This window comes from Astyanax mexicanus, chromosome 24 (assembly GCF_023375975.1).
Source record: "Astyanax mexicanus isolate ESR-SI-001 chromosome 24, AstMex3_surface, whole genome shotgun sequence".
Classification (NCBI taxonomy): Eukaryota; Metazoa; Chordata; class Actinopteri; order Characiformes; family Acestrorhamphidae; genus Astyanax; species Astyanax mexicanus.
The window spans coordinates 17,155,171-17,171,717 of NC_064431.1; the positions used below are offsets into that span (position 1 = coordinate 17,155,171).

Here is a 16,547-nt window from a genome sequence, read left to right on the forward strand (position 1 = left end):
TGATGACAAGAACAGCATTATTAAAGTTTAACCATCAGGACCATAGACTGTGTATAGCTGGACAGAGCATCGTCTCTCAAAAGTGAAGCCACCACAGGTCGGACGCCCCCTGCTGTTCGGTTGCAGAAAGCTGTGTAACCCCACCCATCCACATAGGTTTCAATGGCAAAACAGACAACTTTCAATGAAGTTTTTTTTCCAATATACTGCAATTCTACCTCCATTATTTAAATGCAACAGCTAGTGTAACCTCTGCTTATATTGTCAAATTTTTATATCCCCACAGAATTCGTTTTTTTTAATGTTATTTAGCTCTATTCAAAAAGGTGTGGTTATTGTAAAAGGGCTGGTTTTGGGCGGGACCAATAACAGACAGTCAGCTCCGCTCCGCTCCGCTCTGTAGCCTGTGACCTCGAGGCAGCTCTCAGGGGCAGGTTTATTTAAATGAGTAGGCTGTCTCTCCACAGTCTTTCTCCCTCCTCTGGTTTCTACTGTGCAGACTCAGGTTTCAGGATCGCCAACATGGCAGAAGATTTTGGCTTAATTTTCATTAAATAAATGGGAACGGCGACACGTCTTTTGTACAGTCTGTGATCAGGACATGTTCAGTTCTTTCAACAGTGACCCATGCAAACGTGACAACAGGAAAAATACCTGAACCTTCGACAGGTGAAGGATCATATCAGTCCAATATTTAATAAGCAAACAATAATATTAAGTATATTAAGTGTATCAGAAGGGGTTGTTTAATATCGCAGAAAAATAATCACAAAACAAATAGGTTTAAATACTCAAATTCACTAAATGAAACAACTAGTAACCGCAGCCATGCGTAAATTCCAGAACGAGTCTGGAGGTTCAGAACAGTTAGAATGATAACCATGCTGGACTTACAGACATCTGCAGCCTCGTCTGAACCGTCAGGACAGTCTTTCTCCCCGTCACAGCGCCAGCCTTTAGAGATACAGGTCACCTGGTCCTTACACACAAACTGCTTCGGGCTGCACGTCTTTGAGGCTAAAAACAAAAAAGGGAGAAAAAAACAATTAAATATGAATTAATAAATAAAACACATACATACAGAGAGCAAGGGGTGCTGTACTCGATATTTTACTGCATGTGCAGATCCAGTGTAAACTCTGTCCCCTCTCTGTGTCTGAATTCTTCCCGTCTGATCTACCTATTGTGCATTATAGGCCCCTGTGGTGTGACCTAAGCATTTGTCTTTGCACCATTTTAAATGTCAAATTTAATGCTTTTTAAAACCTTAATAAATATAATGTAAGACCCAAAAAATGTAGTCATAATTTAAAATAATTTATTGTTAAAAATATTTTTTCAATTTAGTTTTACTGTGTATGGTAACATAGCTAACCCGCTGCTAATGTTATTATGTTAGCTAGCTCGCCGCTAATGTTACTATGTGAGCTAGCTTGCCGCTAATGTTAACTAGCTCTCTGCTTAGTTCTTAGATCTTAGTTCTTTTCCCGGTAATGTTAGCTAGCTTTTCTACTAATCTAACCAGCACAGCTCCATCCATCTGTTATCAAACCCCAGAATCTACTAATCCAACCAGCACAGCTCCATCTATCTGTTACCAAACCCCAGAGTCTACTAATCTAACCAGCACAGCACCATCCATCTGTTATTAAACCCCAGAGTCTACTAATCTAACCAGCACAGCACTATCCGTCTGTTATCAAACCCCAGAACCTACTAATCTAACCAGCACAGCTACATCCATCTGTTATCAAAACCCAGAACCTACTAATCTAACCAGCACAGCTCCATCCATCTGTTATCAAACCCCAGAACCTACTAATCTAACCTGCACAGCACCATCCATCTGTTATCAAACCCCAGAACCTACTAATCTAACCAGCACAGCTCCATCTATCTGTTACCAAACCCCAGAGTCTACTAATCTACCCAGCACAGCACCATCCATCTGTTATCAAACCCCAGAACCTACTAATCTAACCAGCACAGCTCCATCCATCTGTTATCAAACCCCAGAATCTACTAATCCAACCAGCACAGCTCCATCTATCTGTTACCAAACCCCAGAGTCTACTAATCTAACCAGCACAGCACCATCCATCTGTTATTAAACCCCAGAGTCTACTAATCTAACCAGCACAGCACTATCCATCTGTTATCAAACCCCAGAACCTACTAATCTAACCAGCACAGCACCATCCATCTGTTATTAAACCCAATAACCTACTAATCTAACCAGCACAGCACCATCTATCTGTTATCAAACCCCAGAACCTACTAATCTAACCAGCACAGCTCCATCTATCTGTTACCAAACCCCAGAGTCTACTAATCTACCCAGCACAGCACCATCCATCTGTTATCAAACCCCAGAACCTACTAATCTAACCAGCACAGCTCCATCCATCTGTTATCAAACCCCAGAATCTACTAATCCAACCAGCACAGCTCCATCTATCTGTTACCAAACCCCAGAGTCTACTAATCTAACCAGCACAGCACCATCCATCTGTTATTAAACCCCAGAGTCTACTAATCTAACCAGCACAGCACTATCCATCTGTTATCAAACCCCAGAACCTACTAATCTAACCAGCACAGCACCATCCATCTGTTATTAAACCCCAGAACCTACTAATCTAACCAGCACAGCACCATCTATCTGTTATCAAACCCCAGAACCTACTAATCTAACCAGCACAGCACCATCTATCTGTTATCAAACCCCAGAACCTACTAATCTTACTACCACAGCGCCGTCCATCTGTTATTAAACCCCAGAGCCTACTTATCTAACCAGCACATCACCGTCTATCTGTTATCAAACCCCAGTGTCTACTAATCTAACCAGCACAGCTCCATCCATCTGTTATAAAATATCAAGTATTATTTCAGCTCAGAAAACAGCCAGATTAAGTTATTGATGATGAGTGTAATTAAATACAATTCATTCAGATTAATTCATCACAGAGCATTTTTAATGAAAGCACAATTAAAAATAATGTCTGAAATATAACTAAAATCTAATAAAAACTGACAACAGAAAAAAATCTAACAGAATTTGGCAAAAAAATATAACAGATTTATTAGGGTCATATGTTATAATAAATAATTATAAATAGTAAATCATAAAGTGTCATTTAAGAAACACTTAAAATAACATCTTTTAATTAGGACACCAAAACCCCTCAAGCACAAATTTGCTTACTACCTAAGGAAAGTGCTCCTTCCCAGTGTTTCTTTCTCTCAGTGCAGTGCGGCTAGCGTTAGCTACTTAGCTAGCAGAGAAGACCAAAGAATGGTGGCAGAGAGCCAATAAGCACAGAGTTAAAGTTAATTAAGAAACTTTACTCAAATAAGCTAAATGAAATTTATAGGATTTACAGAAAGTGTCCAATAATTCTTTAAACACAATTAGGCAGGTGCATAAATTTAGGCACTTAGCTTTAATTTTGGAACACAATATTTGTTAAATAAGCTCATTGACCCTTGACCTGCATACACAGGTAAATCCAATTATAAGAAAGGGTTAAGGAGCCAATTGCATCTTCTCTGAAGAGTGGCAGTATGGGAGCTTCAAATCAACTCTGAAAACCTGACAACAAAGATTGTTCAACATCATGGTTTAGGGGAAAGAAAACAAAAAGCTATCTCAGAGATTTCAGCCGTCAGTTTTCACTGTGAGGAACATTGTAACGAAATGGAAGACCACAGGCACAGTTCTAGTTAAGGCCTGAAGTGGCAGAAAAGGAACAATCTCAGATAAGCAGAGGAGAAGGATGGTGAGAACAGTCATAGTCAACCCACAGGCCAGCTCCAAAGATCTACAACATCATCTTACTGCAGATGGAATCACTGTGCATTGTTCAGCTATTCAGCGCACTTTGCTCAAGGAGAGGTTATAAGGGGAGAAGAAGCCTTTCTGAGCACACGCCACAAACAGAGTCGCTTGAGGTATGCTAAAGCACATTTGGACAAGCAAGCTTCATTTTGGAATAAGGTGCTGTGAACTGATGAATCTAAAATTTAGTTATTTGGAGGGCGGTATGCATAAAGGAAAAAGAACACAGCATTCCAAGACAAACACTTTACTGCTCCCCACAGTAAAATTTGGTGGTGATTTCATCATGCTGTGAGGCTGTCTGGTCAGTGCAGGTACTGGGAATCTTGTTAAAGTTGAAGATCTAATGGATTTCAGTCAATATCAGCAGATTCTTGAGAACAACGTTTAAGAATCAGTGAGAATGTTGAAGTTGCATTGGGACTGGATACTTCAACAAGACAACAACCCTAAACACTGCTCAATTTCTACTAAAGCATTCATGCAGAGGAATAAGTACAACGTTCTGGAATGAACATCTCAGTTCCCAGACCTGTATATAATTGAAAATCTGTGGTGTGATTTAAAGGGGGCTGTTCATGCTCAGAAACCATCAAACCTGTCTGAACTGGAGATGTTTTGTAAAGAAGAATGATCTCTGCCTTATTTTGTTTAAAGAATTATTGCACACTTTCTGTAAATCCTAAAAAAATTATTTCACTTCTCAAATATCACTGTGTTCATCTGCTATATGATATATTTAATTGAAATTGCTGATCCAAACAACCAATGATTTATAAAGGGAAATCGTTAAAAGTATCAAGGGGCCACATTATATATATATACAGTTATGGAGAATATAAGCATATCTTTCTGTCTGCATGATAATAAAAACTAGGATCTGAGTTGTAACTAATGAAAAATATACAATTACAAGACTGATTCTTGTTTAAAGTGCTAAAAAAATAAACTAATTCTAAAATTACTGTACTATTATTCACAGGAGAAATATGTTTACTGTAGAATTTTCCCTCCACTGAATTTCAACTACGATGCTTTGTAGATCTACATTACCATGCTGTATCCATGTTTTATAGTCTGAATTTGTTCATTATACAGTAGTATTGCTGTAAAAACTATAGACATTTGTTACAGGGCATGTTTTACTAAGAGACTCAGTACTGATAGAGAACCATACACTCTAAAATACAGAGGTACAATATAAGTACTTTTTTTGTACTCAATGTGCACTCTTCATAATTGTACCCTTAAAAGTACAATATTGGTCTTCAGAGGGTCAGATGTATTCCCTCTGAAATACAAAGTAATTCATAACAGCATTAAGTACAGAATTGTACCATTTAACCAGCCAAAAGATACATTCTGTATTCTGTATCACTTTACTAATAAACAATATATATTTTAATTGCACATTTTTTATTTCAAAGCCAGGCAATTTTGGATCATCAAGTTCTTGACACATATTCAGTTGATGATAATGTTTATAATGTTTATAATTTATACTGGCACAAAAAACATGTGTACAAACAAGTTTTTTTGTACCTAAATATGAGGTACAGCCCCAGCGGCAAGCTTTGTACTCTTTTAAGTACAAATCTGTACTTATTTGTCTTAGTGTGTAGGGTCCAGTTCTGCCTGAAAGTCTCAGTTTTTCTTTTTGAGCTTCAGTATGGATCCGCCTGGCCTGGCTCTCTCAGGTTCTCTTGGGTTCTCCTCACAGACTGTTACTCTATCAGTTCTGGTCTTTCAGTCTGACGCTGGATCCAACTGCTTCTACATATCCAGGTCAGCTTCTCGGACCAGCGCCGGTGATGCAACAAGTCTATCAGCCATCAAAGGACAGCTTGTTCTGGTTCTGCTGAAAAAAACACCCCCTCTTTCACTGCTGCTCCATTCGGACTCAAACGGGGAACGTTCCAAACCACAAACACACACACTCACACTCTCACAAACACACACACACTCTCACAAACACACACGCATACCTAAACACTCACACGCACTCGCACTAACCTATTCCAGAGAACCCTTAAATAGAAAAAGTTCCGTCATGTGTCATGTTTATTTAAGATAAGTATTACTTATTGGTCAAGCCACCATCTTTATTATTCAGCGAAGCTCAGTACACACCTTTAAATTGTTTAAAGTCAACTATTCTGGTTGTTCGAAAAACACTTTGAGCTAAACTCAAAATTGAAAACCGCTTGGTTCACAACTGTGGTAGTTTGGCGATACTTCGTCTGGTTTGGATTTGAAACAGTTCAGTGTGTGTGAACAGTTCCTGATTGGCTGAAATGAGTCCCTCAGAAAAGGAGTGGTTGTGGTGTTGCATTGGATTAGTCTCACTGAATGCAATTTTAAAAGTCACAGTGTAATCTGAATGAATTCCGCGAGGGCTTGCACTTGCATGCTTGCGTCACATATTACCTCAGTGGGTTTGGTGTCGTACCACGCCATACCACTCGCACAGTTAGACTGCTTTCAGTTTCTTTTTTTATTTATGTGTCTGGGCTTACAATCCTACTCTGATTTTAACCAGTTAGCATTGCACTGCATTAGCATAATGTTAACATAGCTACTAACCTGATTCCACATCCCTGCTACAGCATAAACACATAAGCTACTATCCTACTGCAACATGTAACCCAGAAGACACAATGCAGAGTGGTATTTATGACTTGCTGCTATAAAAGACAGATGAACAAACTCTTAAGTAATTGTTGTTTTTTTACTTTGTTTACAAAGGTGTATTTTGTGCAACACTAGTAACTAGTAGCAGGAACAGGGGTGTCGCCAAGTTTTCCTTTTAATTTAGCAGTAAAGATAACATAAGCTAAGCTAAGCTGAGTAAACAAAACTGTAATTTCAACTGTATATTCTTAAACAAAAAACATTTCAGATGAGTCAGACAAGTCAAACGAGCACTGGATGTAAATCTACACAGATTTCTCTCATTTTGCTTCTGTTTATTTACAGTAAGCTTATACTTCCAGATTTCCACTAAAGCTGGAGCATTAGCATTAATGGCTAACCACTAGTGCTTAGCACATAATGCCAGTCAACAGAGCTGCACAGCAGAACCCTGAGTGTTCCGGTAAACCAGGGCGATATTAGAAAGTGGTTTGTTCCACGTAGCTTATTTTACCATGGTAAACGCACAGACTACAGTCCAATATACTCATTTCTGAACAGTGAGTTAGCATTGTGGTTAGCGGCTAATGCTACTTCAGCAGTGCTAGCCAGGGTTAGCAGCAGGGTATAGGCTCATAATATTTACCTCTGAAGGGCCAAAGAGCTAGCTAGCGCTTAGCGTGATTAGCGACTAGTGCTAAAGCTGCTCCAGCAGTACTAGCTGGGGTTAGCAGCAGGCAAAAGGCCAATAATACTCACCTCTGGATGTCCAAAAAGCGACTGATTAGTGTGGTTAGCAGCTAATGCTAGTACTGCTGCAGAACTAAACTAAAACTTTACTTTACTGCTCTTCAAAACCTGACTGGTAAAATTCATACATAAGGTGCACCGGATTATAAGACAAACTCATGATTTTGGGGAAATTAAAGAATAATAAGTGCGCCTTATAGTGAGAAAAATATGCTACATATTTTATCAATTGCCCATCAGACCTGATGCTAATGCTTATTTGGTATCTGCTGCACCTTATATAAAATACTGTCTAATGAAGACTGAATTATTGTTTAGTTCGTCTTTCTTCATGTTTAAAATCATTTTATTCAATTAAGCATTAACAACGTATTTCTGGATATATCAGTCCACATGTATTGTACAAAGTGTAACTTAAATGTAAATATTTATATTGCCATGTAGTATATAGTAATTAATGGAGGCAATGTTACATGAGGTGGCCAGAAAAATATAACTGTTCAAGCCAAGGTGACAATGCCAAGTTGTTCAACCGATTAATTGGGGTGGTGCTGGTGGTGGTGTTGGTGATAGTGGTGAAGTAGCGTTATGGTGGTGGTGTTTTTTTTTTTTTGCAGTGACGTTGTGGTATGTGTTGTTATAAGGTGGTGGTGGGGTGATGATGTGTGGTGTTGCTGGTGTGTGGAGTGGAGTGAAGTGGTAAAAGTGGTAAACAGCTGAAGGTAAAAAATTCAGGAATGTCTGAATTGAGTCTCAGTGTTTGAAAGGCCGGCTGGACTTTGTTACATAATTGCCATATAGAATTTTCCTCTCTCAGTCAGTCTTTGGACACCAGTCCAACAATTACACTGAGCTCAGAATTACTATCCCGCTCCCCTTACAGCCCCAACCCCCCCCCCCCCCCCAACTACAGCTCATGACTGTCAAACAAGGACAGCATACTAACCTCACACAATAACATAACTTACCATACATTAACATACCTCAAAAAATACCTTTATATACATAAACATACCTCAAAAAATACCTCAATATACAATATCATACCCATAGACTGTATATAAGTATGGACAGCACGACAAGGGTTTAAAAATTGAAGCCACTACGTCTCTTACGCCCTCTGGTGGCTGGCTCCAGTACAACTTTTATCCCTGCCTATTTCTATTCAACTGAATGAGAGATGGCGAAATCTTTAAGATCTTTCTGACTTTTGGATTTTACTGTTAAAAATGACATTTCTGAATTAAAACAGTGGCTTGTTCAGCAGTTGACTGCTGTAACAGACCCTCAGGGAAATGTTCTCTGCAGTTTTTGTTCGGTAAGTGGATAATTTCTCTCCATCAGTTCATTAGTATTCATACTTCTCCCTAATTTAAGTATCTAGGTTAGGTTTTTAACCTAGCGTTAGGTACTTAACTTTAGGTAACTAGTTAACTAGGCTAACCAACTCAGGTTAGCTAAGTTAAGTAACTTGTTTGGTGAAACGCAAAGAGTAATTGAGGGGGAGGGTTGGGTTTGGGCAGTCACACGATGACTATTGGCAGCTTCCATTTCGGCCATATTTTGGCTTCAAAACACCGTACTGAGAGTGAATGGAGACGTCCTATCCATACTTATTTACAGTCTATGATCATACCTCGTGGTCAGATCTGGTGGACAGGTCAGACGCCCACAGATGTAAAAACAACAGTGAGTTTTAATAGTGGATCAGTAAACAGTCCAACAGACTTTAACCAATTCCTACCTAACCTACGAGTAAACTTAGGTTATGACACAGAGAGAGTAAACCAGAGACAAAATCATTAACAGGATATCATTAGCACTTGGTACACAATAAGAACAGAGGAGTTGGCAATACTTCGCAAAGAGACGGAACAGTGGAACAGTGGGGGGTATTTTATACAGAGACTACATAGGAGAACAAGTAAACACAATGATGTGTATTTTAAAGCCACTCACAGACTTTATCCCATCGCAGAAATAATCACGTTTAAGGAGAATGTCCGTAATATTCCTCAGCCCAGCGGTCGGCATGTCTGAGGTGACCAGCGTTTATTTGTGCTTTAGTCCAGATAAACACTGACCGCTGCTTATTTTAGGGCATTCCACTGCGGTGGAGGGGGGTTGTGGGCTTGGGGGTGGGGGGTGTTTCGGCTCCGCGCCGCGAGTGTGTGATTCGTCATGAAGTGTAAAATCAGAGCCGAGACCGAGCTCCTCTAAACACACACACACAAACAGAACTCCAGCCTGTGACCCGGCACTCAATTCTAACCTCAGCTGCTTTCTGCTTTGTTTTCAGCTCATCCAAATTCTTCTCTGACCACAGAGCCTCCATTACCAGCTGTGAGCCTGCTCGGAGAACCGAGCTGAGGCCCTGCAGAGGGAACACATGCTATATAGCACTGCTGGAACTGCTTCTAAAGCTGCTGGACGTAGAGCGACCTCACCTAGCATCAGTAAAGCTGCAGGGTCCCAGAGAAGGGGTCAGGAGGTCGGACTCAGGTCCGAGCGAGGTCATCACCAACTTAGTGTTTAACAACTAAAGGGAAGAATTACGTTACAATTTCGATTTAAGTTAGATTTAAAGGAGAACTCCTGTGTAAAATTGACTTTGGGTGGAGTAAAGCATGATAAAAAGTACATAACTTTGTTGAATACCACACCTCTCTTCTGAGATCTATAGCAGCTTTCTGAGATCCAGTAATTTTGTGCTTTTTACACTGTTATCCAGGCTCAAAGTAGCTCCACTCTTTGTTAAAGAACATAATACAAAGTATTTTAGTATTTCTGTGATAAGCTAGCACTATGGGATGTAAACAGTGTTTTTTAATAAGCTTCTTGTGCAGTTTTAAGGTTCTTAATGTCTTGTTTTAAATGCCAGAGATCTTCGGATTCTACCTGTAAGCTGTGGAGCTACTATGAGCCTGGATAACGGTGTAAAAAGTGATTTATGACGGCAAAATATGCTCCGAAGTAACCACTGTACAGAGTGCTGGGCAAAAAGCACAAAACTACTGAATCTCAGAAAGCTGCGAGAGAACAGAGGTGTGCTATTCACAAAGGTAAGTGCTTTTAATCATGTTTTACTACACCCAAAGTACATTTTACACTGGAATTCTCCTTTAACTGTTTCACATCAGAACCTCAAAGCACAAAATAAACACAAGATTTAAAGTTTGGAGACATGCCACCTCGAGCAAACTCTCACAGGTTCTGATTTACCCCTCTGTGTTCTGTTACTGCACTTGATTAACCCCACAACAACACCGCACCACAGTGTACACCACACCTGGGTTGTTTATATTGTATCCTATGTCTTTATATAGAACACAGTGACTGTGTAAAGAGGGGCAAATGCTGTAATCAACATCAGGCACATACTCAGTTCTTCTGTCTTTGAACCCGGGCCAAACTATCGTCTCGACTCAAACTGCTGTTTTTGAATGATTATGTCCAACGTGTCTAAATGTGCCTTCAGTTCTACTGAAGAACAAAAACGCTGTGATATAATCTGCACCGCAGAGCTTGGCCCCAAACTGAGCTAATTACAGCCGTTTCGGATAAACAAGGAAATAAAATCTGAACCGGGCCGGATCGCGACTCTAAAAACACCAGGAACTACAGTTGAAGCACAGATCAGCACCAAATCTACAGGAATGAGGAACACCGTTATTACTGACTGAACCACAGTCTGGAATAAAGTCAACAAAAGTGACGATCCAAGAATCTTATCTATAACCAGATATTACCTCAAATATCACTAAAAATAGAACTGGGTGCATCGCTGTGTCACTGTTTGTCACCGTACACATACACACTGACACCACACGTACACAGTGACACACACACATTTTCCTACCCTAGTTTTCTACATTAGCCTCATTAAAGAAGTTTTTTTCACCCTTTTAGAAAGAGTGTAATTAGTGACACACTGCAAAAACCTAACCTTAACCCTGAACGAGGACACTCTCAGGACAGAGAGAGGAAAAAAAGGATGGGAGACAGGAAGACAGGGAGAAGACAATGGGGGACAGAAAGAGTATTGTAGGGAGCAGGAAGAGGATGGTAAGGGAGCGAGGAGAAGACATGGGGGGACAGGTAAAGGTGGTGGGGGACATGGAGAGGATGGGACAGGGAGGAGACAGTAGGGGGAAAGAAAAAGGATTGTGGGGGCAGGAACAGAATGGTGGGGGACAGGAGAAGGATGGTGAGGGAACAGGAGAAGGTGTTGAGTTGATGGAGAGTTAGGTTCATAATGAGGCTGGGGATGGCGATGGGGACGGACAGAAGGCAGTGGGGGGCATGGAGAGGATTATGTGGGGGAAGCAGGGAAAGGTGGTGGGGGACAGAGGAATGATGGCAAGATGACAGCAGAAAGATGGTGGAAGAGAGGAGGAGGAATACCGTGTCTAGACCTGCATGTAATCCTTCATGAGGGTTCCACACAGTTGGCTGCATGTGGGCGCTAGGCAGGCGTAGGCTGTGAAAACGTGAGGGTAACCAAAGCTGGAGTCAGGAGAACTAAGTCATTCTCCAAACCGGAACATTCCAGTAAACACTGTGGGAGATTCCACAGCGGATATTCTGAGCACAGAGTTTACAGATTCATACAAACTCAGAAACAGACGGACCAAATCCAACACTGGACAGTCAGCAGAGACTCAGACCCGTCTAAAGCACCCTAAACAAAATAACAAAATAAGAGAAAAATAAGCTTTAGTTGAGAAGTGATAAAGTGTGTCAATTATTATACTGGTATTATCTTAACAGTACAAAATATCTTGAAACAATTATATTTGTGCAACATAACCAGACTGCAGAAACCAATAAGCAGCCCAACACACCAGCAGGCTGGTAGCCCAAATGTTCTACAACCCAGCAGCCCAATGGTCTAATGGCCCAACAGCCCAACATCCAGCAGCCCAACTGCTCAACAGCCCACTGGCCCAACAGTCCAGCAGCCCAACTGCTCAACAGCCCAATGGCACAACAGTCCAGCAGCCCAATGGCCAAACAGCCCAGCAGCCCAACGGCCAAACAGCCCAGCAGCCCATCGGCCAAACAGTCCAGCAGCCCAATAGCCCAACAGCCTGGCAGCCCAACTGCTCAACAGCCCAGCAGCCCAACAGCCCAATGGCAAACAGTCCAACAGCCCAACTGCCTGGCAGCCCAACTGCTTAACGGCTCAGCAGCCCAACAGCCCGGATGCTAGGGCTGCAATGATTTGTTGATATAATCGACAATGTCATTGTTAATTTGTAACAGTACTACATTACAAGTATCTTATTACACAAAGTCCTGGGACAGAATCTCAATGGAAGATGGGTGAATGGCTCACTCACACAGATTACAATCAACTTTTTTTTAGTGTCTCCAAAATTGCCCAAACACAACAGATTACATATTTAATCCCAAAATATCAGTACTTTCTGCGTTTAAACAACATCCAGCATTTAAATGTCTTTTAATTCCCATATTCAACTGTTTCTATTGTTTTTAGAGATGAAGAACATGGCAGAAATATGTGTTGACTAATCAACAAATCGAAAAAATAATAATCAGATTAGTCGACTACCAAAATAATCATTAGAATAATCATTAGTTGCAGCCCTACCAGACACCCAACAACCCAAAAGCCCATCTTTCATAATTGCTAGTTAAAATTCATGTAAACTTCAATATAATTCGTAGTGAAGGGTAAGCAACTAGTCTGAGGCAGGTGGTATAAACTGTGGAGGAGATGAGGTCTTACAAATACTCAGGAGCGAGCCAATTTAGGGCTTTATATGACATCCTGGCAACCCAACAACCAATAAGCCCAACAGCCTGGTGGGAGTGGTTCTCACTTCAGATTAAATAAGGATTAAACTGTTCTGATGCTGCTCTGTTCTGGGAGAACCATTGGAGAACCAGCTATGCCAGCCATGTAAAAAAGCATCACCAGGGGCTGCTGCAGCCAAGCAAGCTATACTGAATGTTCACATTATACCAGAGTGAAAGAGAGAGAGAGAGAGAGAGAGAGAGAGAGAGAGAGAGAGATCAGACATAGGTCTAAGGTTAGAGGTTATGTGGAGGTCAGTTGGATTCTGACTGTTCTAACTTAAAGCACTAAGAATCTGACTCTGATCCTCTGTAAATCTCACAGAGTTCGCTTTCTGGTACTGACTGAACCAAGCTGAGTGAGGAGGTTTCTCTCTAACCACTGCGTTTAGACAGTCTGTATCCCACAATCCCATTCTGTTATAGTTGTCTGAGCTCCTCCCACACAGTCTGAGTTTATACAACTCTCAGAATTTACCTTTACACCAATCTCTCTCTCTCTCTCTCTCTCTCTCTCTCACACACACACACACAAACGTCTCCACAGCCAGAGCTGGAGGGGGCACACGGGTTAATGGTTTCCAGTGGTTTGAGGATCTGGCAGGGCACAGTGAGGCAGACTAAGGCATAGGGAGGCACATTCAGGCACAGTGAGAAATAATGCAGCGAGGCACAGAGGGGCACAGTAAAAACACAAAGAGGCACAGCAGGGCACACTGAGGTACAGCTGGCCACAGTAAAAACACAGGTAGGCACAGTGAGGTACAGTGGGGAACTGTGAAAACACAATGAGGCACAGTAAATACAGTGAGGCACAGCAGGGCACAGTAAAAACACAGTGAGGCACAGCTGGGCACAGTGAAAACACAGTTAGACACAGTCGGGTGCAGTGACAAAAAGGACACACAATGTGGCACAGTTGGTGCAGTGAGGCAAAGGACACGTAATTAAGGAAAGAACACATAACGAGGCTGGGCACATTGAAAACACAGTGAGGCACAGCGGGGCATATTGAGTCACAGTAAGGCACACAGCTGGGCATAGTGAAAACACAGAAAGACAAAGTGAGGCACAGATGGGCACAGTAAAAACACAGTGAGGCACAGCTGGGAACAGCAAAACACAGTGAGGCACAGTTAGACACAGTGAGGCACAGCTGGGCACAGTGAAAACACAATGAGACACAGTGGGGTACAGTGAAAACAAGCCACAGCTGGGAAAAGTGAGGCACAACAGGGAATGGTAAAAACACAGTGAAGCACAGCAAGCTTAATGGTGTACAGCGGGGAACAGTGAGGCATAGTGGGGCACAGTGAGACAAAGGACACACAGTGAGGCACAATACAGTGAGACAGTGTGACACACCGGAGCACAGTGAGACAAAAGACACAGGGAGGCACAGTTTGTTACAGTGAAGAACAGGAAGGCACTCTCCTTTAAGTGTTCTAGAGTTGGAACTCCTTTCAGATTTTCTTTAGATTTTCTGAATATTTATGATGACTACTGGATGACCACAGCAACTTGAAGGTCAGAATGGATCAGCAAATGAGACCCAAACCATTTTAACCAGGCAGATGTTCTGTTTACCTGTTTGTCTGTTTACTGTTTGGCGTCCCAGGATGAGATAGCATAGTTTTGCTCAAGAAATGAGACAGACATTACTTCACAGTATGAAAACACACTTAAACACACCTTCCACAACAAGCTAAAAGAGAGAGAGAGAGAAAGAGAGATAAAGGGCAAGACTCTTAGTTTAAGCATTAAATTAATTATTAACTGATTTAGTAATCATTTCATTTTCACTATTGTTTTTTATTTCTAATTTTACTCTGTTTTATACTATATATCAGGATTGCCATTTCCCCAGGATTGCCATCACCAGGAGGGTGAGGACGAGTGAGATACTTGTGAAGTCAGACCCCGCCTCTATTCCAAGTGTCTCCAATTACTATACGAAGCATCACAATGCTCTTAGAGGAAAGCGCCGGATGCCCAGCTCTGATACATCAGCCAGTGGAAGCCTGTGCTGGCCAGCATCACAATGGGAGTGATGAATTGAGAGAGCGCCACCTACTGTAGCCACCTAGAAATAGCATGTCCTACGGTCCTCTCTCAGACTCCGGCTGCAGATGGAGAAGCAGCAGCAGCATGACCATCTCAAAGCTGCTCGTGTGGATTTTATATTGTTTATATATAAAATATATTGTTATATTGTTTTTTTTGTTAATGTTGATGTGCTTTAGGACAACAAAAGTGGAACTATACACTGACAGCCCCTCTCGAGAATAACACTAGAGTGGGTTACTTTGTGACATCACAACAGCAACAGATGTGTGTGTGTGTGTGTGTGTGTGGTATGCGTTGTTTAACTACAGTCTGATTAAAGTTCTCCGCAGTGGAGTCTGAACCAAACCGAGATGAACTAGACTATAAGCCTCTCGCTGCAGAACCGGGAGAGAAGCGCGAGCTCACTGCGCACAGAGAGCAACAGCTGCTGCACGGCGAGTCTCCCCGCGCGTGCCGAGAAAGCAGAGCGCGCGAGAAGTTGAGACCCGATGTACTCACCGTCCGCAGCGCGCGGGGGCTGCACCTCCAGAGCGCGCAGGAACCCCAGCAAGATCAATCCCACCGCCGCGCCCGCGGGCACGCGCAACATCATCCGGCTCGTGCAGTAAAACTACAGTTCAAATAGCCTGAAGGAGCTGCGAGCCTGCAGAACCGAACCCTCCAGAAGAACGCAGCAGTCTGGGCTTAGCTGTCCACTGTCCCAGTCTTCCTCCTGCTCCTCCTCCTCCTCGCGCGCCGCCGCGTCTCAAGGTTTCTTCATGCTTCAGAATCCGGGGAGCAGAAGCGCGAGCGGCTCAGACCGTGCCCTCACCCACACTGACTCTCTCTCTTTCTTTTTCTCTCTCTCTCTCTTTCTCCCTCTCTCTCCTTCTCGCTCTCTTTCTCGGAGCTCAGGATTCAGCCAATCAGAGCAGAGCGCGGTGAGAACAGAAACCGGGAGCAGTCATTCCTCCTCCAGGTCGCTGGGGGCGCTGCTGATCTCAGCCTGCAGATGTTTTAAACACAGCTGATCCGGTTCTGTGAGAAAAGGAGGGAGAGTTTGGAGGAGAGCAGGAGATCTAAGTTAGACTGTCCAGAAACTTCTGCTACTCCCTTCCTCCTCCATGTTTCCTACTGCTTCTCTACTCCTCCACATTTTCTACTGCTCCTCTCCTCCCCTTTTTTGACATTTCCTACTGTTCCTGGCCTCCTCCACTTTTCCTACTGCTACTCTCCTTCTCCTCCTTTCCTACTGCTCATTTCCTACCAGGTGGAGGAGAGGAAGAGGAGGAGGATCAGTAGGAAAAAGCAGTATAATGTGGGGTTTCTGGATGCAGGTCAGGTCAGGTCCCTCTGACTTTTATAAACACCAAAAGATCACAATTGTATTCTGGGTTCTGGCTGTGGAAGTTAAATAAGCACCAGCACACTTCCCTTACTGCACAACTATATATCATAA

The 16,547-nt window shown here is 42.3% G+C and overlaps 1 protein-coding gene across 5 annotated transcripts in view; it reads right to left on the bottom strand.

Annotated features, from left to right (window-relative positions):
• lrp1aa (low density lipoprotein receptor-related protein 1Aa) overlaps positions 1–15,940 on the bottom strand; it is a 187,080-nt gene extending 171,140 nt beyond the window's left edge. For 3 of the 5 annotated variants that reach the window (XM_049471912.1, XM_049471910.1, XM_049471911.1), the window contains exons 1-2: positions 15,608–15,937; positions 895–1,017 (exon numbers count right to left, since the gene is read on the bottom strand). In XM_049471912.1, coding sequence (XP_049327869.1) covers positions 895–1,017; positions 15,608–15,701 — 217 coding nt within the window. In that variant the 5' untranslated portion in view covers positions 15,702–15,937. Of the gene's footprint in view, positions 1–894; positions 1,018–15,607 lie in introns of all 5 variants that reach the window. The other 2 variants (XM_049471909.1, XM_049471913.1) reach the window with 2 other exon arrangements.
• Positions 15,941–16,547: the final 607 nt, after the last annotated feature.